Source organism: Cornus florida, unplaced genomic scaffold, assembly GCF_030987335.1.
Source record: "Cornus florida cultivar Cherokee Brave unplaced genomic scaffold, ASM3098733v1 CherokeeBrave_3.0.0_Hap2_Chr07, whole genome shotgun sequence".
In the NCBI taxonomy this organism is placed as follows: domain Eukaryota; kingdom Viridiplantae; phylum Streptophyta; class Magnoliopsida; order Cornales; family Cornaceae; genus Cornus; species Cornus florida.
The window spans coordinates 3162134-3187387 of NW_026775577.1; the positions used below are offsets into that span (position 1 = coordinate 3162134).

The following is a 25254-nucleotide window of genomic DNA, read 5'->3' on the forward strand; positions in this document are numbered from 1 at the left end:
AAATGGCATTGCTTTCTTTCTGAATATAGTGGGAAATGGATAGAATTTAAAGCTTAGAGAAATGACAACTAATAGCTAGGGTTTTTTCTTGAAGATCCTCCTCACTGGTTTACAACATCTGGAATGAATGCAATAGGAGGATCTTCAAGAAAAAATCTCTTTGCAAATGCAGTGCTTCCACCAATTAGATGGAAGCTAATGTCCTCAACTATTACCCACTCTCTGGATGCTAGCTAGCAGAATATTTGAAGAATGGGAGCTCCCTTTTCCACCTGTTCGGCCACCAGCGAAGCCACCTGATTGCAGGAATTCAGGAGATCCATCTTCTCCATGTTCTATGTAGAGTGTCCATATTCATATCTATATTGAAATTTACCTTTCGAAATATATTAAATAATAATAATATTAATATTCATATCTATATTGAAATACTAAATTCTTTAGCAATCTTTCTCCAATTTTTGGAAGATTAGTGTTAGCTAAATCAACTAAAGACATATATCATATATGTATTATCAAGCGCCAAGCTAAATCAACCGAACACGCATGGTAAAATATTGTGTGAATACTAATGTGATAAAAAAATAAAATATTTAAAAAATAAAAAATAAATAAGCGGCTAGAAAAACATATATGCATTATCAAGTGACTCAAGCCCCAAGCTAGATCAAATTCAAACAAATTTTCAGCCTAATTTACGGCTATATGATAATATGACTAATCCGAATATGAGATACTAATCATAACGTTTTGCGAAGATTGCACATCCTCCATTTGATGAAATGCCTAGCCAGACCCCTGAGTTGAAGTAATCTCCTCCACCACGAGCTTGACTGCATAATCTTCGAATCCCAGAACTTGTGGTCAGAGTGCCTTAATGAGGTAACATTTCACCCATCTAACCCAAATGTCATGATCTTTCTCAGCAAGTATATATAGCCCATATATGCCTCATTATGCTTAGCTTTATTTGACACCTCAATATTATGAATGCTGATTTTGGCTTGCATATATGTTGGCTCAAGTTTTTTTAGACCAATTTCTGTCCATAGGAATCTTCTGAAAACATTGTTAAGCTCAACAATCACACTTTTAGGCGAGTCCTCAACTTGTCATGTGTACGTGGCTTGTGGGTGTTAGGTGTGTCATTGCCATTATCATAACACAACCTATATGGATAAATTTATAAAAGACATCGTCTATCAACTTCTTAATTCATGCCGTGAATTTGGAATTCAAAATATTGGAACCAATGGAATACTAAAATCCTATTAATTAAAGAGTGTAACTTACCCAATTTGCCACTCTTTCTAATGAAACGATAATACTGCAATTCGGATAAAATGGTAAAATAAACATATCCTTTATAATTAAATTCTAGATTAAATTCCAAACATACAAACATGATTTCAAATCTATTCTTTTTTTTTTTTCCTTTCCTCTATCCAAATCCCGTAAGAATTTATCAAGCATGTCATTATCTATCTTGGAAAATTTTCTCATTTATGTGATAAAGTCACTAGGAAAACATACACAACACCAAACTAAATCAAATTCAGACAATTTAATATGAGCTGCTAATATCAAATAGACATCCTTTTCTGCAATAAAAAGGCAGAGTCATGATTTTTGTGAGACACTTGGTATATCTGACCATAGCCTAAGAACTTTATTGGGTTAACATCAAAATTAAGGCCATCACTGACTATATGATTGTGTAATTTTTTGCGTTAAGCCAGCAATCATCACAATATATGGCAGTCGCATATCTCAATGCCAAAAAAATAATTCTTACATGGCAGTCGCATATCTCAATGCCGAAGAAATAATTCTTGCTCTTCCGAATACAAAAATGTTCCAATGTCATGAGATATCGATACAATTTCCCGAACATATTTATGGTACTAATTGTCAAAAACACCAGATTGATTGTGGCTCACTAAAGTCTCTCTCAAATCCCCATATTACCAGATAGCATAGATTCCTAGATTCACAATGCTAGCCACACCCACATTTGGGAATGGCAAAACATACGAGAGCTCCCACTTGAGAGAGGAATTTGAATCCCAACAATTGACCGTCCGGTGCATAAGGAAAGGTGTAGATCACTCCACGGAGAAAGGGGTTCACACTTCCTTTGGAGTGTTCTCCACCATCCCAGTGCAATGGCCCGTCCGACGGACCGTCCAGTGCTAAAGAGGACCCGGATTAGACATCTTCCCCCTTGTCAAGTCCCCAAGGCATTTTCAAGTTCTTCAATGTACCGCCTGCAATTCTCTCCCATAGAACACAAAGCAACCACCAATAATCACCTACTCAGTCCCTTCAAGAACATTAGTCCCATTGAATTTTAATGAAGACTGGACAAAATAATCAGCCTAACATACTAATAAGTAAACTCTTGCTGCTCAACTACAAGACAATATCAATTAATAAAACATAACAATATCCAACCGATCATCAACTGATATATCAGCCAATAATCAAACAAATGCAATGAAGTATCCACCCGACACTTGCCAGTGCAGTTCCCCCATCTGAAATACCCTATGAACTCGGGTGATTCTTACGTAAAAAGCCAAAACTATCCGAAAGTCGAAGTGGCAGGTTAAAAGCATCCATGAATACAATATTTATGGGACAATATCCCGAAAAATCCAATAAAAACCAAAGACAACAAAATAGTTGCTCATTTCAAAGTGAAGTGAACCATAATAGTAGCATTTACAGCTAATAAGAAGTAATATCCGAGGCAGCAGTTGTACAAAACCAAACAATAGCTTCAAAAAGTATATCCATCCAACCATTTTGCTAATACGTCACCTAAAAATTTAAGAGTATCATTTCTAGGAATTGCAAAGATAAACATAAACAGCCTACACAGTATCTTCCCATGCTTCCAGCAAAAAGACCACCAGCAACCACAATCCTTGATATTCTTATGCCTGCAACCATAAAAACATTAAATGAAACAAGTTTAAAAAATGCGAGTCAAAATCAACTTATTTCAACCCAAAAAAAAAAAAAAAAAAAACAGTGCAGCAACATCAAATCCTCATTCAATGTACAAACACTATCATGGGGCACAGGATAATTGTAAATACTTTTAAATTTCTTGTATTTTCTTTGTGTACTTGCCTTGCTAGCAATGTTGTTGGAAAGCCAGTCCAAGCCTTCGTAGAGACCCTCCCCAGATGTTGCGCATGTGCTCTGGATATACCTGAGAGGGGACCATATTCAAATCAGCATGAGCTCAAGCCATTACTTTTCATCTGTGATTTTTTTTCATCATCTCAACTTATCTAAAAATTATAGCAATCCACATTATTCCCCAGATATTCAGCTACATTAGGAAGAAAGTTTTGAAGGAAAATAAGGGGAAGAATGTAAATTAAAAAGAATAAAATAATTATTAAAGACAATATTTGTTACACATTCAATACTTGGCCAAAGTTCCAGAATTGTCCAATTGAACCAAAATGATTGTAACAATTCAATGCTTCTCGTGAACATGCCAGTTAAAAAACCAAAAAGGAAACTTTACCAGTGGCGTTGGCGGAGTGAGTGAAGACCAAGCTTGTCAGTTATCTCCGCAGCGTTCATTGCATTAGGCAGATCTTGTTTGTTAGCAAATACAAGCAAAACAGCATCTCTGAGTTCATCCTGAAACAGATTGACACAAACAATTCAAACAATTATACAAAAAGATTCCAGTTAAGATTCTTTTATCCAACTTGACCAGCATGAAACAGACGACAATTAAAATAACTAGTTTCCGCTAATGGAGATAATAAATAAATTCAGAAAAGCCTTAAAATAGGTAATAAGGTTTAATCCTAACAAGACGGTGCCGCAGACAATCATAGCCCATACACAAGGAAGTTCTGGGAGGGAAGAGAGAAAAACGTAGATTGGAAATGACAGATAAAAGTAACTTTCTCTAATACAACTACAATATCCCCGCGTGACTTTCATTCATGATTATGGCTATTAAAAATTTAAGATGTTAGGAACGTATGTATATAGATGCTGCTTAGAGTAAATACCAAGTTGGAGGGGAAAACAAAGCCTCAGTTAACATATAAGTATTGATAACAAATATAAAAGACATGAAAAAAATGAAGTTCTACAGCTCTCCTTATTTTTTGTCAAGTGATGAAGTTTTGCTGCTCATATGTAGTTATTTATTGGCAATAAGAGAAAAAACGAGAAGACAACCAGAATTGTGGGGGAAATTCCAGAGAAACTTCTCTTTCATTGCACTTTTCTCAAATTCAATTACTTCATTGAAGATCATAAATGTTGCTTGAATTTTTCCCCATGCAGCGTAACATTTAAAAGAATTAAAAGGCATAATAGAACGTCCCATACCAATATTTTGAACAATTCTATTACAATTCACTAGAAAGTAAAACCAAAGCAATCAAATTGCGCTCAAATGCATCTTTTGAAGGAGAAAAGGTACATGAAACCAACAAGAAACACTAGAAATTACATTGAACAAGTGAATACACGGGGGAATACTCCAGAAGTAACTAAAAAGTTCTCTCAGTGCAAATCACATCAAAGATCACAGAAATTGTGCCTAGGAACAAGCTGTATACAGAAGAGCAAGCCAATTCAACACAAATAAGAATATATTCAAAGAAACAAATCTCAGGGATGGCAACAGCAACAGTTACCAAACAATTCGGAAGAACAGTCATATTGCAAAGAAAAATACAGCCATCTATACATTACTGAATGTGCCAAGTAGTATTTATTACAACACAAATTCCAAAATTCATAACATGAAAAGCAGAATGAAAGGAAAGAAAACATGTCAAGTATTGTACCTCGTTCAGCATCCTATGCAGCTCATCCCTTGCCTCAACAACTCGATCCCTGTCATTGCTATCCACTACAAATATGAGACCCTGAGTGTTTTGGAAGTAATGCCTCCACAATGGACGAATCTGTGTGGGAAAGAAACTACATTGGCAACTCTTTAAAATGACTCAAAAATTCCAAAAACTCCTAACAAAACAATTATGCCCCATGAACAAATCACAGCATGTGCCACAAGATATAGGACCCCTTCCAATTTATGTTTATGACAACATGGGCAGAAATCCCGCATGCAGGAATATATCCATGATATATCTAGCCTACCTATTCGAATGATTAAATGGAAGCATGCCAATACTTCAAAAACATGCAAACAAATAACTGAACAATATTTAATGCTTTTTCTGCCATAGGAAGTATTATATATGACACTTTCTATATAACTTGATACCCTGATGCATTAATGCCAAAAGACACATTTAAAAGAATATACTAAGGATGGTATGCAACATATCCTACAGTCAAGATACATAATACAAATAAAACAGGAATATATCTGCATGATCCAGGCTGCAGATTTGTGAAATTCACCATGTCAAACTCCACTTTGCATTGTAACCACATTTTTAAAATATTTATAAAAAAAAACATTAAGAGTTCACAACTATATCATCAAACAAAAAAGACCAAAGCATGCCAAGAATTCGATACATTCTGGAAGCTTTCCAATAATTCTATGACGACAAAATAACATTCCCGGAGAAGGTGTGACTCAAATTCTTCTATAATTTTCCTCCAATAATTCCAAATACTATGAAAGGTAAGTCCGTTATTCAAAAAAATGCCAACTGTCAAATCATCCTTTGACCCACTATGTTTTGCTTATCTTAGTTAGAGCAAGAAATGAATTTAACAAAATGCATAAAAGATTATGTGAACAATCAAATCCACAGTATATGGAATAGAAATGGAAAATTTTATCTGGAAAAGAGAAAAAGAAGAAAAATGCATACCTTGTCCTGACCCCCTACATCCCAAACAGTGAAGCTAATGTTCTTATATTCCACGGTCTCCACATTAAATCCTGTAACAAGCGACTCCTTTAAATATTTTTACATATAATATAAATAAGATTTTTGACCTATGGCCTGAAAGTTAAGACCCAAAGTCACCAAGACAGGTAAACTAGTAAGATTTATAACTAAAAGCATTTAGAAAAACACGAAATAGGCTATGATGGTATTAAACAATAACATTTACCAACTTCATTGATTTAGCCTTGTCTTATGAGATTACCAAAGAACAACCCAAAATACTCCAACATTTCAAATACAGCATCTATTATTCCCCTGCCTATATACAATAAGTTATTAGCTGAATTCAAATCATCATACTTTATCAAATATAAAAGGTATCCAAGTTAATCAACCAAAGTCTTCCTTCAGTTTTACCACCCCTATCCCCAATCAATATAAGAAAGCTGCTAAATCACTCATTGTGAGGACCATTTGGTTGATCCATTATTCCTATCTTTCATTTCCAGGCATTAAGTTACTTTCTCTTTTTTCCTAGTGGTATCGTCCAATATATTCCATAGCTTCCTTTAAATTTTTTAAAAAGTGCATGCAGTGAGAACATTTTCAAAAGAACTTTACCCATTACATTTAACTAAAAACGTGTATTTTCTACTCAAAGAAGTCCTGATTTGTACAGGTACTATTGAAAGATCTATTTGAAAAAAAAAAAAGAAGAAGAGAGAGGTAAAGGTACATACAATAATAAACCAACCAACATGCAACTGATGTCATTTATACTTTTGTAATGGAGAACTTCAGAAATTTGGAAGATGCAATATGATTGAGAAATAACTCAATCCAATAGTACCACTAACTAACAATTTACAATGAAGAAACTGTAATTTATTAATGCCTTCAATCAGGAGCCAGGACTCACCAATAGTTGGGATTGTTGTGACAATTTCTCCAAGCTTGAGCTTGTACAAAATAGTAGTCTTACCAGCAGCATCAAGACCTACCATCAGAATTCGCATCTCTTTCTTGGCAAAAAGCCTGCTGAACAGCTTTGTGAAGGTCAGCCCCATCCCTGTTTCAGTTAAGTTGGCTGCAAAACACGGTACTGATATATAAAATAACAGCATTAAAAAAACTCAAATGTAGACATTGGCACTTACATTAGAAGAAAAACTAACAAATCAAAGCACCACAACATAAGAACAAATTTCATTATCTTCATTACCATCAAAATAATAATGATCATGATGATGATGTAGACAATAAGAACAATGGTCACGACAATAATGATGACGACAACAAGAAGGATGAGTTGATAACGACACAAGTAGCAAATCAGGCAAATACAAACGGTAGCATTAGGCATTATTTGAGCTGTGAAGCACCAGTAAAATATACATAGAACATAACCAAAACAGAGCTAGACAAAGCCATAATCGTCACAAAGAAACTGAAAGAAAACCCCTAAAATCAACATCCGAATCGATTACATGTGTGTGTATGTATATACCTCAGAACCTCGTTAAAAATTAAATCTTTTTCCTGGCAAAATCACATCAAAGCATTTCTCTTGATAAAAATCATTTAACATTGCATTCCGCAGATCCATTAAGTCTTCAACATATGGTTCCCAAAAGCGTTATATTTCATCCAATAAACGTAAAACACATGAAATCGAGAACTCAGATCGAACCAAAGAAAGTTCGTAACGACGAATCTTCGTGAAAGACAAGCAATTGATTCAAACGCGTGTAACAGGATACCGATGTACATGTTTGTGTATGTATATGTATATATCAATATAGCCTATATAGGTATCAGATTCATATTTCATAGATCCTACCTGTTGAGATCAACAGAGATCGCAGCGCAACAAATAGAGAGATCAACAAAGATCTGCGTTAGATTTACAAATCACACACAACTACACTTTTTCTATGTATAAATATTTGTGTATATATGTATATATATATATAGCTTGAATCGATGCGATAGCGTCAGATAGAAAGAAGACTTACCTCTCGAAGACTTCGAAGATGGAACAAATCGAAAGACAGGCGCAGAGAGAGACGCGTTTATCGAGTGATGTGAATCTCTCCTCTCTCTCTTCGTTATTTAAAGACCTGACAAAAATTAAGTACATTTTGTTTATCTTTTATTGCAAATGAAAGAAAAAAAAAGATAAAAACATTTAATAAAAATGAAGGGTAAAATACTCTTTCACCCCTAAAATTTATTCATATGCATCAAATGCACACCACCTAAATTGTTATTTTTACACCAATATTCAAAATAAATTGTTTATCAAGTGTGCTGGAACTCAAACCTTCCATTTTCGGAGAATTGGTGTTAGAATCGGTTCTAAATATTATATGCTTTGCACATTTTCTGTACTTACGATTTTCAAAACCCATCAATACAAAGGCACACCAAATGCAAGTCATAGATATAGAAATTTATTGCTAAGCTTTTTGACGTTCTTATGATCATGATAAATAAGCTCAGCTCTTTATTTAACTTGTATGGCATTTCTTCATTGGTGTTCCAGCACCAATTTGATCATTTATATATGTTCGTTTATCTATTTTCCATTTTATCTATGGATGCTGATTAAAACCATAAAATTCCGATCATGGGACTTTTCTATTGAAATTACTGTGGACATGATAATTGAAAAACGAACCATGTTTAGGGACCCCGACTTTTCTTTTCGAAAAGGAAGAGGTGATATCGCTAGACCAATTGATCATCTGGTGAACATTTAATTTTTGCAACAGCATTGGGATGAAAAATAATATATTATAAAGATATATATTTGCTGAATACATATTTTTAGTTTAATAGGCTGTGACTAGTCACCCTAAATTCACATCATCCTCGTACTTGAATAACTTTGGTTGTATGATGCATGCCATGTTCATGCTAGTTATTTTAAGGCATGTTCAAGTGTCACTGTCACTGAATTTTCAAATTGCAAAGAAAATAGAACCTGAATAACATTTCTGATATATACCTTGTTAAAATGTATGTGTGTTCATATGCATGGAATAATATGTATATGTGCTTTTATATATATATATATATAGAGAGAGAGAGAGAGAGAGAGAGAGAGGTGTGTGTGTGTGTAAGAAAATTGTTTTTGTGAATGTAGCTCTAGAGATTCTAAACTAGTTTCTATGAGTTCCTGTGATCCGTTGGTATTTAATAAAATTCATCTGCTCATATTTCTTGACAAAGACATTCACAATCCACGGGAAAATCTATTTTCTTTTCTAGGGAAACTAATTTCTGTCATGTAGATGAGCAGCACCTGCGAATATTCCTAATAATAAAAAGTTAAAAAACCATTCAAATGGAATTCTATAAATATGATCTAGAGTTCTAGGACATAATTTATTTTCCCTGAATGGATGTTTTCATTAAATATAAAAACTTAATGAGTACTTGTTTGAAAGTCATACGTCTCTGACTGCATTTATGTGAATCCACATAAATTCAATCGGATAGGTACAACTTTCGAACTGTGTATTAGGACTCATGGAAGTACAAAACTAAAAGGAGGCATGCCCCCTTACATACAAAACAGAAATGGAGAATGAGTTCTCTGATATGATTGGAGTCCGCATTCTCTTTTACAATAGAAACTTCTGCAACCCTAGGAAACAAGTAGTCCTAAAGGCAACAAAAATCTCCTTTAGACTAGTATCACCTACATTACACAACTAGAATAATGTATATAGTATGTTGGAGTCCAAAAATATGCATAACCCCATTTATGTATTGATTACCCTAAGCTAGGTTCAGCAGGAATCAGCATTGAGCTGAACTTTGTTGTTTGGCTAGCTTGCCTGACTGCAAACAGTCAATTGGAGGGACGGTCGATGTTTGTAATTCTCCATATGTCTTCCAACAGAAAGGATTGCTCAAGGGATTGCTTTCTTGTACTGCTTTAAGCTCTATGGTATTTAGAATAACACCAGTGCACGGCAAGCTGTCACTACACGCGAAGTGCACTGGATTTTCTGTGTAAGTCCCTTTTATGTTCCGATATGTTATGCCTGATACAGCCACAGCTGATGTTTTATTACTGCATTTGCTTCCGTCGCAGTAGAATTGATCAATCATAATAGCAGTTTTTACTTCAGAAAGTTGGATATTTGAGAACATGATTCCTTGCACTGAGCCTGAGCCACCCTGCAGTTGAATACAAATGAGTTTTGTAAGACAATTAGGGCCTAATTCGTTTGTCACTCCAAAACTATACTCAAGAATTCAGAAAAGAGAATCAGAGATCTGTCACAAAAAAAAAAAAAAAAAAAAAAAAAAAAAAAAAAAAAAACCCTTTTTTTTAAATAATAAAAAAAAAAAAAAAACAGAGTTCTCATAAACAATTTTCAGAAACGGTCAATCAACCAGATCTTTGTAAACTTTTCTGATTTTCAATTCTCCGGAAACAGAATATTGAACCAAGCATACCCTTTATCTTCAACAGTCAATTGAGGGAAAGGAATTCATTTTTACCTGCCATGTCTTGATTCTGACACCAGTCATTGTGTTGCTAATTGTGGAGTCTCGGACAGTAACATTTGATACACAGGCTTTGGAGTTGTCCTTCCCTAGCCCTCCAATGCTGATTCCATGTCCCGGTCCACAATTCACATTGTGTATGAATATGCCTGAGCATCCAGTTTGTATGGAGACACAGTCATCTCCTGCAATATTTATTGCCATACAATTACATATCAGTAGCTCATATTTCTCCTCCCAAGAAAGGGTTGAGTGTTCGAGTCCTGTTATGGACAATACTGTGAGTGTGCACGTGTTTACTTTAACTTTCAAAAAACAGTAATCTTATTTCTTGGGGATCTTCCCCTGCTAAATTGAATTCTAATATGCTCAAGTAGAGAAGCATAACAATAGGAAGAGCAGACATAGAGAGAAGTGACCACATTATGGTAAGAACCTAATGAAATGAGCAATTGGCAGTTTAGCTCAGAAAATTTGACTATTGTGTTTCAGATCCCAAAGAAAAAAGGCTATTATTTCTTCTAACACTAGGAATTACCGGAAGCAAGTTTAACGTCGTGTATCACCACATCTTTGGAGTTCTGCAGGTGAATTCCATCCGTGTTGGGGCTATCGCCAGGGGATGAAACACTCATGCTGAAAACCTGAACATTTGTGCAATCATCAAACTTGAGGTGTGTCTGGGGACTGTTTTGAATTGTTAAGCCGGTTACTGTTACATCAGAGCTCCCGTAGAACCTGAGTGCCTGCAAGCCAAATAGACACAATATGAAATTCTTAGTTTCAAGTTTTCAATGTTTAGTCAAGATTGTGAAATGTGTGAATGCAAGTAGTTCAGTGTAAGAGGTACTCACTGTTGGCTTGGTGCTTGGCATTTTGGCTGTGGGGTTGTACCAAACTGAGCCTTGGCCATCAATTATACCTTTCCCTCTAATTGTAATTCCTGTGAGCTTTGTGAATTCAAGCCACTGTAACAGACCTGATCCCCAAGATCCCGAGTCTTTAGGCGCAATAATCTTGCCATCCAACTGCAAGACAACACGAAAAAATGAGCATGTAAGTTCAAATCCGATACTGATCACACTGAAAAATAATATCAAAACATCTCTATCAAATAATGTGGATAGATAAATTAATTTACCCACAGTATATAAGTTCCTAGGAGTGTTACAAGGTTGATAACTATATAGTCATTTAGGTACTAAAAAATGGAGTTGTTGATGTGAAATTAACCTGAAATACAATCTTTGGTTGACAATTGGGGCCTGAGAAAGAGATCGGTTTGACAAAGAACACGGATCCAGAAGGCACTACCATTGTTGATGCCTCCACCTTGCAAGCAGCTGCCCATGCTGCTTCAAATGCCTGCCATGTATTGTAACATATTAGTCATTTTTGAAATTTTGCAGTAATAGAGCCTTGAATGAACTCTAAACGTGTCTCTTTACATACAGAAGTAAGACGGCATACATTGACTCTTTTCAAACCCTGCAATAGCGAGAGTCTCATGCACTGGGTAGCTTTTTTTTTTTACCAATATTAGCTAAGGTGTCTTGGAGGCAATTCTTACCTCTCTATGGAAAGTAATTTAGCTTCAATTGTACATAATACATGCATATGTCCTCTGATGAAAACAAAATTAGTTAAATAACTGTAAATTAATAACCTCTGAATGAAGTCGAATAATGTTGCTTAGGGGGGTAAAAAGGTCCCATACTGTTTGGAAATACTCAAAATTAATTCTTAAAGTTGTAGCATAATCAGAATATACTTATGCTCTTTGAGACTTGACTTATGGTGCAAACCGTGCAATATGGGGAGTACTTTTTCCAAAAGTAAAAAGTATATGCATTGTTTTTCAAAAGCATTACTCCTCTTGTTTGGTTGCAGGAATGAAAATATTATGGACAGAGGATAGGAAGAAGGGATGGAAAAGGTTAGTCTAAGAAAAGAAAACTTACTTTTTATTTCCTAAAATTGGACCAAAATGGAAGAAAATAATTAATGAAGACAACGTTTTATTCCTTCACTCTTCCCTCACTTTAGAACAAATGAAACTTTATGGTAGGCCCTCAGAAAACTCCTTTTTTTTTTTACTTTTTCTTTTTTCTTTTTTCTTTTCCTTCCAGTTCTTCACAACAAACTAAATATGTAGAAGTACAATACACCTTACCAAACAGGGAATACAAATAAATAAAAATAATAACAGAATGAAGCCCATGAACATTATGGCAAAAATTGAAATTCTGAAATTACCTTTGTGTCATCAGATTTTCCGTCACCTTTAGCACCATAGTCCAACACATTAAAGATGGCAGAGTTAGCAGCATTCTGTTGTAGCTCCGCTGCCAAACGCCTTCCTTTCTGGTTAGACGGAAAGGCAATGCTTTGCCTCCATTGTTTGCTTCTTCTAGAGCTAGCACTGCAAATAATTGCATTGCTAGAAGACCACACAAGCAACACAATGAGCATAACTACTAATGTAGGACATTTTTGACTCAACATTTTCATCATTGTGTGTGTGTGTGTGTGAGAGAGAGAGAGAGAGAGAGAAAGTGCTTATTCTGGATTGTTAAAGAAAGGTGAGGATGATGAGTTTATATAGAGACTCGTGGCACTGTTCACACATAGGCCATACAGTTCAACTATTAAATTTCCTTCTTATTTTATAGTAATCAATTATATATATATATATATGCATAATCAATTCATTGTGACTAATTAATAAGCTATTAGCTATATAACCAGCCAAGACGGGCACTTGTGACTTGTGAGACGTGAGTATATACGCTTATATATGTTGGTATTATGTAGAAGTACTTGATAATTTCTTTGTTTACGAGTTATTGTAGTTGCTATGAAAATGTTATAATATATAGAGCAATAGTGGCATAGGTGATGGGAATTATCGAACAATGTCATACAAATTATAATATAGAAATTAATTAAAACATTAAATTTATTAACCATATAAGTTTCCACGTCGCAGATTAATCAAATAAAGTTGGCAAGGCTAGCCCATGGAGGTCTAAGATGATCATAAAATAAATTAATATTGGAATAAACTGATCAAAAATCAAATTATGCAATAATTTTTTTAAAAAAAAATAATTTTATTCATTTTTAGCTATTACAAATTAATGAAGTCAAGTGAAGTTAAAAGACTTTTTGAGCTCAGTTGCCTCATAGTGATCTATATGTGTGTGCGCGCGCGCGTAATAAATCTGTTTAACATGAACTCTCCTCAATTAAAATAATTTGAATCAAGTAGGCCTATTAGTATTAATGGACTCATAAAAATTTAATTCATCTTATATACCTGGTTCCACTCAATAGCATGTATTAATAGTAGGCCCTATAATACTTTGTGTGTGGTCAACGTAATAATCCAAAGGATTTGAAATTACTATTTTGTTTTCAATCTAAATAATAATAATAAATTTCTACTTGGGTGACATTAATTCAGAAGCTACCCGAAAAAATAATAATAATAATTAAATGGGTTTAGGATTTTTTGAATAAGGGTAATTTTAAAATAAAAAGCATTAACTATTATTTGATATAAAAGACCCATTTATAGATTTTTGGCCTAAAACTTTAAATTATATTTATTGAGCGGCCTTTGTATATCATGGTTATATCAATTTTCAATTAAGCAAAGTTAGACACAAGACTTCGTGCAAAAATGGGTTGGCTTTGTGCATGAATATATATAATTATATACAGTATAATCTAACAACTCATTTACATTATCTATAAAGGGTCGTGCATGGTCACTACACTTGAATATCAAAATTTTCCATTAATAATTAATCTTAAAATATATTTTGATGATTCTAGTATTATTTTGAGTGTTACACATGTGATTGAGAAGATGGTGGAGATGTTCATTCATGCACATGGTGACTAAGAAATGCATTGAAAGCGGCAAAGGACACGGCAGGATCTTTGACAAATAGAGATAGATAGATTCATATACTCTTACATATAATGTAATGACAAATATGTGTATATCAAATGACAAGGAAAATGATTCAATGAATACTTTATTAAAATAATTCTGGCTCATTTTATTGTGAAGTTCTACAATTGGGTATCATATTCTCGGACTCTTGTAATCTTTGAATTATTCATCAAATGAGTTCTATAATCACTTAGAATACCCGAAAATACAGTATCCTAAGACTAATTTAGAATTTTTAGCCTTTAACCATATCACTCTACTTTTGTACACCCTCTTTTTCTCCCTTTTTTATAGTCTCTCTAGTCTCTATGCTGCTTAACACACTCTTTCTTTTATTTTTGACTGTTTATATGTATTGATCTATGTCATGATTTGTCGTATGGTTCGATACACGATTTTTTTTTAAGCTCGATACACGACTCGTATTAATCAGTTTATACTGACTTTGTCCAAATCCGTTACACCGCGACCGTGACCGTGACCGATAATGCGTACCATGATCTATGTGTATGGTATATGGAGTATATAGGAGTATATAGAAGAGTTAGATGTGAGGAGAATATGACATCATGTTGAGGTTAGTAATAAAATTAATGTCATTAAACTTATATAAAATATTATTCATTTTTTAAGTCAAATAAAATGGGAATAAGATAGAATACCAGAGCGCAAAAATAACAAAAATCTAAATTATACCGAAGGATCTGAGTGAGAACACACCGCAAAACTTAATGATAAACAAGGAATAAAGAAGATACGCGAGAGATATATTTCTATAATGTGAAGGCAAATATAGGGCATAGAAAATGGAACAAACTAGTCTTTCTTCGAATGTGAAGACAAAAAGATATAGGGCATAGAAAATGGACCACCCTAGCTCTACATTACTAGAGTCTTTCTTTCATGTGATAGTTATATATATATATACACATATACATGTGAATGTCGTTTTCAAATGTTGTAGAATGTGGATAGTTGAAATACCGTTATAGCAGTTTTTCCAGATTCCATGCCTTGCCTTTTGGGATAATTGGCTTCAATCCAGTAAAAACTATATAAAAGGAAGTAACTAAAAGTCCAAATCCGGTATAAAAAAATAAAATAAAAAAAGGTAATAATAACCAAGATTTCTTTATCATAATTATTAATCAAATCTAATACTACTGTTAAATAAACATGTAATAAAACAAATTAAATTCTCCTTATAATAGTTTATTATAGTGTGGGATTCCGTAAATTTCGCATTATATACTGTGGTTGCTTTCACACACAATCTTTTTATCATCACACACATAATAATATTTTCTACATGGATGGTTTGTCAAAAGCTATGTAGCTTTTTTTGTGTATAAAGTATACACTGCATAGAATAATAATTTTTTGTGTCTGAACTGAGACTTTTGGACACTAAACAAGTTTTTTTTTTTTGCGTCAACCAACCTTGTTCATCTAAGTTTCCAAATGATGTTTTTTTACATTTCCGCTAAAATTACGGACTTGTAGTGATTAAATTCTAAGCTACAGTGGCAAATGGAGAAAATGAGAATAGGAGGAAAAAATGGGCTGATTAAATTCTAAGCTACAGTGGCAAATGGAGAAAATTAGAATAGGAGGAAAAAATAATGGGCACCAAAAGGGAGAGCGAAGCATCTTTCATCATCCTGACATCTTTGTTATGTTGTTGGACCATTTAAATCACCTTTATAATTTATCATCAAATACATGTCCTGAATAACTATTAAATTTTTTTACTAAAAGTGACACTAATAAATTCAGGATGGAACTCAACTCTTAATCTCCTCCCCTGGTGAGGTGAGGGTACATCTTTATCACTGAAGTTGTCCTGTTGGTCTATTTTTTATTATTTTTATTTTATTATTATTATTATTTTTTTTTTTTTTTACCCTCTTCCTGCTTGCTTGTGCAAAATTGTTTCTCTCTTTTTAGAATCTAAAATCTAGATGTACCTCTTCCATTCTTCTTGTTTTTGCTATTATTTCACCTACTTTTGCACCATTTATATCAAATAACGAACCATGTTAAACCAATACGAGCTAAGGTAGATGATATAAGCTCTCCTTTCTTTTCGGAGGGGCTGAGTTTTCAGTTTTGAGTGAAATAAAAAATAATTTTTATAATTTTTGTTTACATTCTCAATAGGCTGACAATTTTTGTTTTTAAGCAATGCTTTTTCTCGCAGCAATTGTAGGCTGGAATAATTAATCACTAATGATTATATCTGTTTTTTTTATTTATTGATTGATTTTTCAAGTTGAAACCTAAAAAAAAGACATGAAAGCTTATACATACCTTCACGGACTTGAATTCCGTGGTGAGTAACACACAATCTTGTCTCAGAGAAATAATTTTCCTTGTTTTAGATTTTCAGTCACCATCTCATGGAGGATTTGATGTAAAAACGTTCAACACTTTTTGGCTGTTAATAGGTTACAGATTCATCGAATCAAACTGTCCTTTTCTTGGAATTACGTCATTATTTCCCGTGTATGAAGTTTTTCCTCTTGTTCTAGAGGCTCTTAGTCGAGAGTGAATTCTGGTCAAACGGTGAGATTGCTTCATTATATTTAATTTAATGGTCACGAGACGGAAAATAATAATCTCTCCTTTAAAATTCAGTAAATTTGACCCTCCTCCCTACTAATTAAAGTTCTTCCCTTTCGAAAACGTTTTAGAAAAGTAATAGAAAGAGAATGGTACTTGAACTTCCCTTTCAAAACTTTCTTTTCCTTTTCCTCTTCTTTCTCAAATCTTTTGGGTGGAACGAAATTGAAGAGAATTAGGTGCACCTAGACAGTACAGTGTTTGTTTACCACCGTAGGTTCTTTTGTATGTGCTTTTAGATTATATTAATTTGCATTGAATTAAATATTTATTAAAGGCTCCAACATAGTGCATCTTCTTACATTCTAAAGTAAAAGGTCGAGGTTCAAATCCTAAGAGGAATAAAGTGGAGGTACGAATTTCTCGCCAATATTTATAAAAACAAACAAATAATTAACACCCACGCAGACTAAACATACATTAGAAGGCTTTAAAAAAAACACTAAGTGAATAAACAGAAATTTACCATCGACAAAAATAGATAAATGTGATAGAGAGGAATGAGGTACGCTCTGAAACACTGAACTAAACTATCAACTTCAAGCACAAAAATAGAATATGGTCACATGGCCAACCACTGCTTATGACTCCCCATCAGCAGAGAGGATACCATTGGTCATGTCTTCATCGAAGCACGCCTCCTCCGGCAACCTAAAGCTTAAACAAAACATTGCCTGCATGGTAGGGCGAAGTTAAAAAAAAAAAAAGAGGAGGAGGAAAAATGCAAGTACATACCTTGTTTGGAGCAACATCTCTAACCCTATGAAATATTGGATCGCGTATACTAGCATTCAAGGTACACTCTGCCTCCTGCAAAATAGTTTATGACAGCATCTTATGTTACAATGTACGGCAAAAGAGTACTTGACGTGAAAGAGTAAAGGTTTGACGCCGTTTGGTTTACAGGGAACCTAACAATGCTGAACGCAGCAAAAGAAATATACTTTTCTACAATAGGGACCCAACATCAACAAGCTAAAGATAAAAGAAACCAAATTGTTTCAAGCCTAAACCATCACCAAGTCAAGAGTGAATAAGAAAGTCTGTGCTATCCATTTGGGGTTTTACCCTCCAGAAACATTACTAACAGAGGGATCAACATAGCGTAAGGTCTCATACTTTCATCCACTATAAGAAATCTAAAACTATGCAAGAGATCTTTCATGTCTCAATTTTTTTAACTTACCTAAATGTCCAACTATTACATATCAGCTTCACTTGTGGAGTTAAATTGCAAGCTTCAGTTGGCCGCCCATTGATAATTTGATTTCTACAGTAGTATAATTTTATTATGGAAGAAACCATTTTCTTCAACCTTTTCCGAGAAGCCAATGGTGCACTTAGTTTTAACTTCAATCTTATGGATTGATCAAGGAGGACTCCGTAAACAAAAGTTTATTCTATAATGCTCAAGTAGTGAGCATTCAGACGTTTCACTTGGGGATCCAATTTTAAAGGATTTCTCCAGAAGCTACTATTCTTCATAACGATGAAATTATGTTCTTTACATAAAAGTCTCATAATTCTGAAACATCATATGCTAGTATCAGTGCCCAAAATGACAAGTCCAGAGAAGAACAAAAAGCAAAGCTTAAATGTGTCCTATGTATCACTGTCATCCTGTACCAATTGTATTTTGGAAACTTGAAAGTTGGAACTACTCATTATATTGACTCTTACCAAATTATAGCAGTTTCATAGCACTTTTTGCCCTTAATGAATGGAACAAGAGACAGAAATACAGGTCTGAAATAGTTCTTGTAAAAGTGAACTACACAAACTATGTGAACCATCAGCTCCCTTATTCTCCTTTATGTGGAAAGGCAACAATCTTTAGTAAAGATATCTCAAATAACATGCGTTAGATAGTATTAAGTAATATACCTAGTAAAATATTTCAGGAAAACCAATAAAAAAGAGACAGAAAAAAGTAACAAGTTTGTGCAAAGAACTTACTGAAATTATCAGTTCTTTTGTCTCACTGGATCGCATGAAGCAATAGCAGTGAATCCAAGGTAAAGGACCCTTCCAATATCTCCTCTGGATAAGGCCTCTAAATGCATCTAAAGAAGAAAATCCAATTTTTTATTTCTTATCTCATCATTTATTGGCCAACAAAAGAAAGAATGAAGAAAAAGATAAAATCGAGACAAGAAAATCTCTTATAGTCAGATTAATTAACAGCAAGCTTAGATATTTGTCAAGTTTTTTTTAGTGGATATTTGGCCAAATAGAATAGCATAAGAGCTCAACTTAACGGCCTAAAGAGATCATGGAAGGAAACCCATTTCACATTAATGGAAGAGAGTCTCCTCTTTCTTCTCTTTTATTATTCTTTTTAATTTTTTCTTTTGGGGAGGGGGGTTATGCTTAAGTTGTAAATAGTTGATTTTGATTATACATTACTAAAGGAAACCATAAGAGATCAAAAATTTCGTCCTCTAACAGTTAGTTTTAAATACAAGGACTATAAGGTATATAATTAAATTAAAATGACTTTAGCTGGATAAACAATCAAATAACCATGGAGAAAGAAGGCAATTCATTTACCAAGAAATTGTAGAGCAGAAGCAGGTAAATTCATAATAAAGTGATCAACATGCTCCCAAAGCCTAGCATCAAATGCTTCGAAGCCTCTCATTTGCTTAATTGTGCCTCCTTTTACCCTACCAGCTACACAAACAACAGCTCCATTAGCTCGTCTAACTTCTCCAGCAGAAACTGTAGAGGAACCAATACAGCTAACGGGATACTGAAATTTACAAGATAACCATGTATGGTTCATATTTGCATTCAAGATGCTGAAACATCAAATAAATAGAACCACTGCACGCAAGTATGTAATTTAGTGTTGCCAGTGATGCCTCATTGTGATGCTAATCATACCTTCCTGACAACTTCTGGAACATCTTTTGACTGCAGTTGCCCTTGCATCCACATTCATACACGAGCCTTCAACACCCTCCAGATCGCTTAAACTGTTACCTGTTATTTCTTCTGCCTCACCTGCAAGGGATATAAAAAATAAACTGAATGGGAATGCTTCACAGGAGTGTATATCAACTAAACATTACACCTGCAGGCTTTATGTCCTCGGACTTTGTATCGTCATTTGACTGTACGGTGCAATTCTCACTAGCTTTGAGAACAGGAACCTTCAATTCTGGATTAGTCTCAGAAGCAGGCACTGAAATCAATTGAGAAATGAATTTCCTCGCATCCATATTATATGCACAAACACGATCATTAACATTGTTAATTTCTGCATTAATCTTCAAAAAACGAACGCTGTCGGGATTTAAGTCATTTGCATACACTAGGCATCCTTTCTGTGCTGCTGAAATAGTAAATGGACCGATGCCAGCAAACATATCACAAATGGTCTCCCCTGCTCGGAACTGAGAAACCAGCCTTCTATGTTCATGTTCCAATCTTGAATTCCAATAGACCAAGCTGTAGTCAAGCTTGAAAGTTGCCCTGTATTGCTTCACTTCTGTGATCATATCATCTTTTCCAGCCAGGATTTCGAACTTTGGCACACAGAACTCATTAGTAATATTTCCAACCTTATTAAAAACTGTTTTGATTCTGGGATGATTTTTCTGGGAATAACAAAGAAAAAAATTAGAATGCTATTTATTAAAAAATAAATAAATAATTCAACAGGAACATAATACAAATTGATGCCAGAAATTAATTAAGACGTACATCATAAATAACCTTCGCAATAACATCCTTGTAAGGAAGCAATTCATCGGTAATATTTAGATGGGCAATGTGACCTGAATTAATTAGAAACAATGTCACTCTTTCATATTTGATTAAACATGGAGGTTTTCATTGTTGAAAACTGAAAGTGTACAGTCTTTAACAATAAAAGAAGGTGAGTGGGATAAGAAAGTTGCAAGTAGAAACCAAGTAGCAATGTATTTCTGTTTAAAATAGAAGGGGGGAAAGGCAAAATTAAAAGCTGAAGCAATAATAGTATAAATAGAATTCTTAGCTATTGTTTCAAAAGATGAAGGTACCTCAACTCCAGAAGGAAGAATCTGCTTCAACACGTGGTCTATAATCAAATTAATGAGACAGGAAATCCAGTTAACACAACATCTGAATACAATTGAAGTGTCATCAATTTAAGAAGATGAAATAGAATATGATACATTCGTGTAAACGTGAATCTAATATTCATATGTATTAATGGGCAAGAGTGCTGTTTTCCAATAATGAAATATAACACAAATAAATAATAGAATGTATTCCATTATAATAAATGCCCCAAGGTTTTTCCAATACTTAATTCATTGGAAGCTTAGCAAGTCACCTGCACCCCAACAGGAATATCCAAGAGTCAAGGAATGTGGAACTACTTCGATCTTGCATAGTGCTTCTAATTCATCAAGTTTTTGGCCTGGAATATCTGATAAATCTGTGTAAAAGGTAAATATATTCATGGAAGTAAGGTAAGCACATTTGACTACACTATTACATCATATTTTAATTTATTTTCTTCTATTACATCATATTCCCCCCAAAAAAAATGATGGAATTGGAATGTTGTAATTATAAAGGAACCACCTTATAAGATTGTTAACAGTTCTTACCACTATTTTGATGGTAGTTATAGGTACCGTGGGGGAACAAAAATTGTTAACAGTTCTTACCAGTATTTTGAACCTTTTCAGATAATATTAGAAAACGATTTTTTTCACATGTTGGATCTTCAGCAATAGGTTTGATGTGGGGTCTGTCAAGCAAGTATCTGCAGATAAAAAGCAGACCACCCAATGTTCACTGGTTAATAAATTGAGAAGACAAAATAAGCGTAAGGTGAAAGCTATTTTGACAAGTTCTTCTTCCAGAAATCGAAAAAATCTTTTGTTTATTAAATAAATCTCACAGAGAAGAAAAAAACATCTCATGGAACAAGGGTGCAACAAAAGTTTCAGAAAAGTTAGAGTTGCCTAAATAAAATAAGTGTAAGGTGAAAGCTATTTTGACAAGTTCTTCTTCCAGAAAGCAAAAAAATCTCTTGTTTATTAAATAAATCTCACAGAGAAGAAAAAACATCTCATGGATCAAGGGTGCAACAAAAGTTTCAGAAAATTTAGAGTTGCCTAAATAAAATAAGCAAGGAATCTCATGGAAAAAGACTGAAAGCGAGATGGAAGTTCAATTTTACTATATACTTCTAGTGGTATTCCACATCCTATGCAAACACACTTCAAACGGTAAGCCGTGAGAGTTCACAATTTAACCAGTTCAGAAACCCAATAAGTACATATTCATGCGGCCAGCTAATCATCAAATGATAAGCTATTATTTCGTGACATGATTAGTGCTCCATTTGAATTCAAAACTCAAGATCACAATTCACATAAGCCACAAAATTATAACATATCTGTCCAAAAATCCAGACAACTCGAGAAATACCATCACCTCCAACCCCCGCCGCCCCCAAAGAAAAACAAAAAACCCAAATCAACAAAATGCAAAATAACACAAAAACCATCCTATCCAACTACTCTTCATCCTTATTGAGCAAAAAAAAAAATTAGCTATTTCATGTCAGCTCAAATTGGTAGTCAGGACCTCAATTCACAAAGTCCAAGAAAATTGTTACTATTTTTTTATCATACACAAAGTCCAACAAAATACTAATAACTTCATTACAGCAATACTTAAATTTATGGTACCCGAGTAGTGAAAAATCAATTTCTGATTATTTCCCAATATAAACATCAACAATTTAATTTGATATAAATTCTAAAGCACATATATAAAGGTTCATCGTATTAGGATCAACGAATTAATTAGAGAGTTAGAATCTGAATCACATTAGGGCAATGTAGTGTGAATTTCTATGATATACTGGGTGTGATAAAAATTACAAAACCATAAAATCTTGAACAAAGCTTCAAATATTTTAAATGAATTCATGACATGATATACCCTTTCAATATCCGAGTGGAAACCTGGCAATGTTCGCGAGGAATTCGAAGTGCCCACAATTTAAGATGCTCATCAAACTTGCTTTCATCCAACATTGCACTTTTTGTAAAGTTAATCTCACCAGTAATGGAACCCATAATTTCCAAGCTCAAACAGCCTAAAATAGATAGCAAAACAAATTTATTAATATACACATATAAACAGCCTAGTTTATACCTATAAATCAAATGCAGAGTTTCATACGTTTCAAAAGGAACTAACTTGATTGATTTCCAAGCTCATACAACCTAAAACAGATAACAAAACAAATTTAAGGACATACCGCGCATATAAACAACCTAATTTATACCTATAAATCAACTGCAAAGTTTCTGATGATTTAGAAGGAACTAACCTGATTGAAGTTGAATGTAAAGAAATGCAAAATAGACCGAGAATTTGGTTGATACAGTTTCAGTAGGTTGGGATACAGAAAAACCCTAGCAAGTGTATATGTATGTGTATGTATGTAAAGGGACAATTGAAATTGCTGAAATGATTGCGATAGCTAGTAATGAAAACCTGACTGAACTCTAAAACGCATCGTTTAACTGTTTAATTGCAATTTCTGTTAATATTAATTCATTCAGGATTTTTTCTAGTTGATTCTAAGTTAAAGAACAATTAAATCAACCATAAAAAACCGATATCACAATGTAACAATAACAATGGAATATTCAGAAAGAATCATTTTTTTTTCTTTTTAACCAATAACACAAACTGATTTAAAGATGATATATTATGTTACTAAAAAAGATTGGAGTAAGATAGAACAAAATTGATTCATATACAAAAAAGAAATAAAAAAATAATACTATCAAATAAGTTTAATGGTCTGAAACAAGGCCCTTTATTTGGTGTTTTTCTATCAGTCCAAAATTGGGGGAGGGAGAGAGAATATACTTTAACCTTCTTAACGTTACGTTTGGTACGATGGGCTTGAAGGGGGAGGATAACATTAGTTTTGAGGAAGAGGGAAAGGGAAAGGAAGGGAAGGATAATTTTAACCCCGTATTTGGTTGGTTAACGAAATAAAATAAATGAAGGAATAATGATTATATTTGGAAAAAAATAGGAAAGGGAAGTATTTTAGTAAATTTACTATTATACCCTTTTAATTTTTAAAAGAAAAATTTATAAATTTAAGTATGTAATATTTGTAAAAAAAAAAAAAACAAAAACAAAAACCCTATAACAAAACGTATGCAATATATATATATATAATATTTTAGGGCAAATCATTTTAGCCTCCTTGCCTCCATCCCTATTCTCGTCTTAACTCTGAACTTGCCCTTTTTCATTCTCTCTCTCTCTGCAACTGCAAATACAAGAATCAGAAGTTCAAAACTCATTTCTTTTAGTTTATATATTTGTCTGCAAGAATCAAAACTACAAAACCCATATCGGCATCATTTCAGATTGTTTAAAAAATCAAAACCCAATTTCAGCCATATCAAAACCCAATTTCAGTTTCCATCGCCCTTCCAATTCGGGTTTGCCGTTCGTATGCTTAAGCCGGCCCTCTTTCTCTCAACTCTCAAGCTTGTCCCCCTCTCTCTCTGCAACTGCTAACTTGTACGTATGGGTTTTGTGTGTAATCAAGGGCAATTTTGGCATAAGAAATCACTCACCAAGCCTCTCATTCCCTTTCCTTCCGTTTCCGCCTATTTTTGGGAGGTTAAGAAATTTACTGTAGAAGCCTTGTGTTAACCCTCCAAATCCTTCCCTCTCCTTCCACCAATTGTACCTAAACACAATTTTTTAATCACCCTCCATCACCTTCCCTTCCCTTTCCTCCCATTTTCACTCTAACAAACTGAGCCTAAAAGTTTTGCTAGTTAAACGAGGGTATATTGATAAAAATAATATAAAAATTAATTTTCCCTATCTTCTAAGCAAACAAAAAAAAGTGTCAACTCTATCTATCATTTATATTATCCATTTCTTTCAATCAAAAAAAAAGTGACGGAAGCCGGTGGCACCTTTGTTTCCTTAAGAATGTCTTATTCGTCCCTTCACCTCTCTCTTCCATCTATTTTTATATCCCTCTAACCAAACGGAGCATAAAGTAAGATTTTATAAAACAATTGATTTTATAAGACAATTATAAGCCAACTATCTTACCAACAGGTCTGTGACTAAGCGGTACAAGGCTACTACTTTCCAAAAGGAAGTTAGGGATTCGAACCTAATTAAAGACAGTGTGTGTGAGTCCCAATTTGAGAGCAAAAAAAAAACACTCATCTCTCATATGAAGCATGGTGTCGAGTGTTTTTAAAAACCAGAATTGTA

General features: G+C 33.8%; 3 protein-coding genes across 6 annotated transcripts; all 3 read right to left on the minus strand.

Moving 5' to 3' along the window:
* Positions 1-2661: 2661 nt before the first annotated feature.
* On the minus strand, positions 2662-8016 carry LOC132315760 (ADP-ribosylation factor 1). Of its 4 annotated transcripts, none has more exons than XM_059814157.1 (8): positions 7877-8016; positions 7702-7754; positions 6781-6948; positions 5841-5911; positions 4836-4955; positions 3545-3663; positions 3139-3220; positions 2662-2945 (listed from the first exon to the last, which is right to left on the minus strand). In XM_059814157.1, exons 1-8 carry the CDS (start codon positions 7999-8001, stop codon positions 2940-2942), a joined length of 744 nt encoding a protein of 247 aa, XP_059670140.1. In that variant the 5' UTR covers positions 8002-8016; the 3' UTR covers positions 2662-2939. The 4 variants fall into 4 exon arrangements, with proteins under 4 accessions (XP_059670140.1, XP_059670139.1, XP_059670142.1 ...); XM_059814156.1 differs by having other exon boundaries at positions 6781-6963; XM_059814159.1 differs by lacking the exon at positions 7702-7754 and having other exon boundaries at positions 7877-8002.
* Positions 8017-9555: 1539 nt separating this feature from the next.
* On the minus strand, positions 9556-11750 carry LOC132267409 (polygalacturonase At1g48100-like). The gene is made up of 5 exons (XM_059768572.1): positions 11619-11750; positions 11240-11413; positions 10924-11131; positions 10380-10570; positions 9556-10052 (listed from the first exon to the last, which is right to left on the minus strand). The coding sequence occupies exons 1-5, from the start codon at positions 11700-11702 to the stop codon at positions 9669-9671; spliced, it is 1041 nt and encodes a 346-aa protein (XP_059624555.1). The 5' UTR covers positions 11703-11750; the 3' UTR covers positions 9556-9668.
* Positions 11751-17359: 5609 nt separating this feature from the next.
* On the minus strand, positions 17360-23694 carry LOC132315763 (tRNA (guanine(37)-N1)-methyltransferase 2-like). The gene is made up of 14 exons (XM_059814163.1): positions 23318-23694; positions 23167-23210; positions 22924-23080; positions 21636-21733; positions 21296-21400; positions 20978-21037; positions 20844-20858; positions 20680-20753; positions 20048-20573; positions 19858-19977; positions 19522-19692; positions 18928-19034; positions 17707-17781; positions 17360-17645 (listed from the first exon to the last, which is right to left on the minus strand). The coding sequence occupies exons 3-14, from the start codon at positions 23058-23060 to the stop codon at positions 17553-17555; spliced, it is 1581 nt and encodes a 526-aa protein (XP_059670146.1). The 5' UTR covers positions 23061-23080; positions 23167-23210; positions 23318-23694; the 3' UTR covers positions 17360-17552.
* Between the last annotated feature and the right edge of the window lie 1560 nt (positions 23695-25254).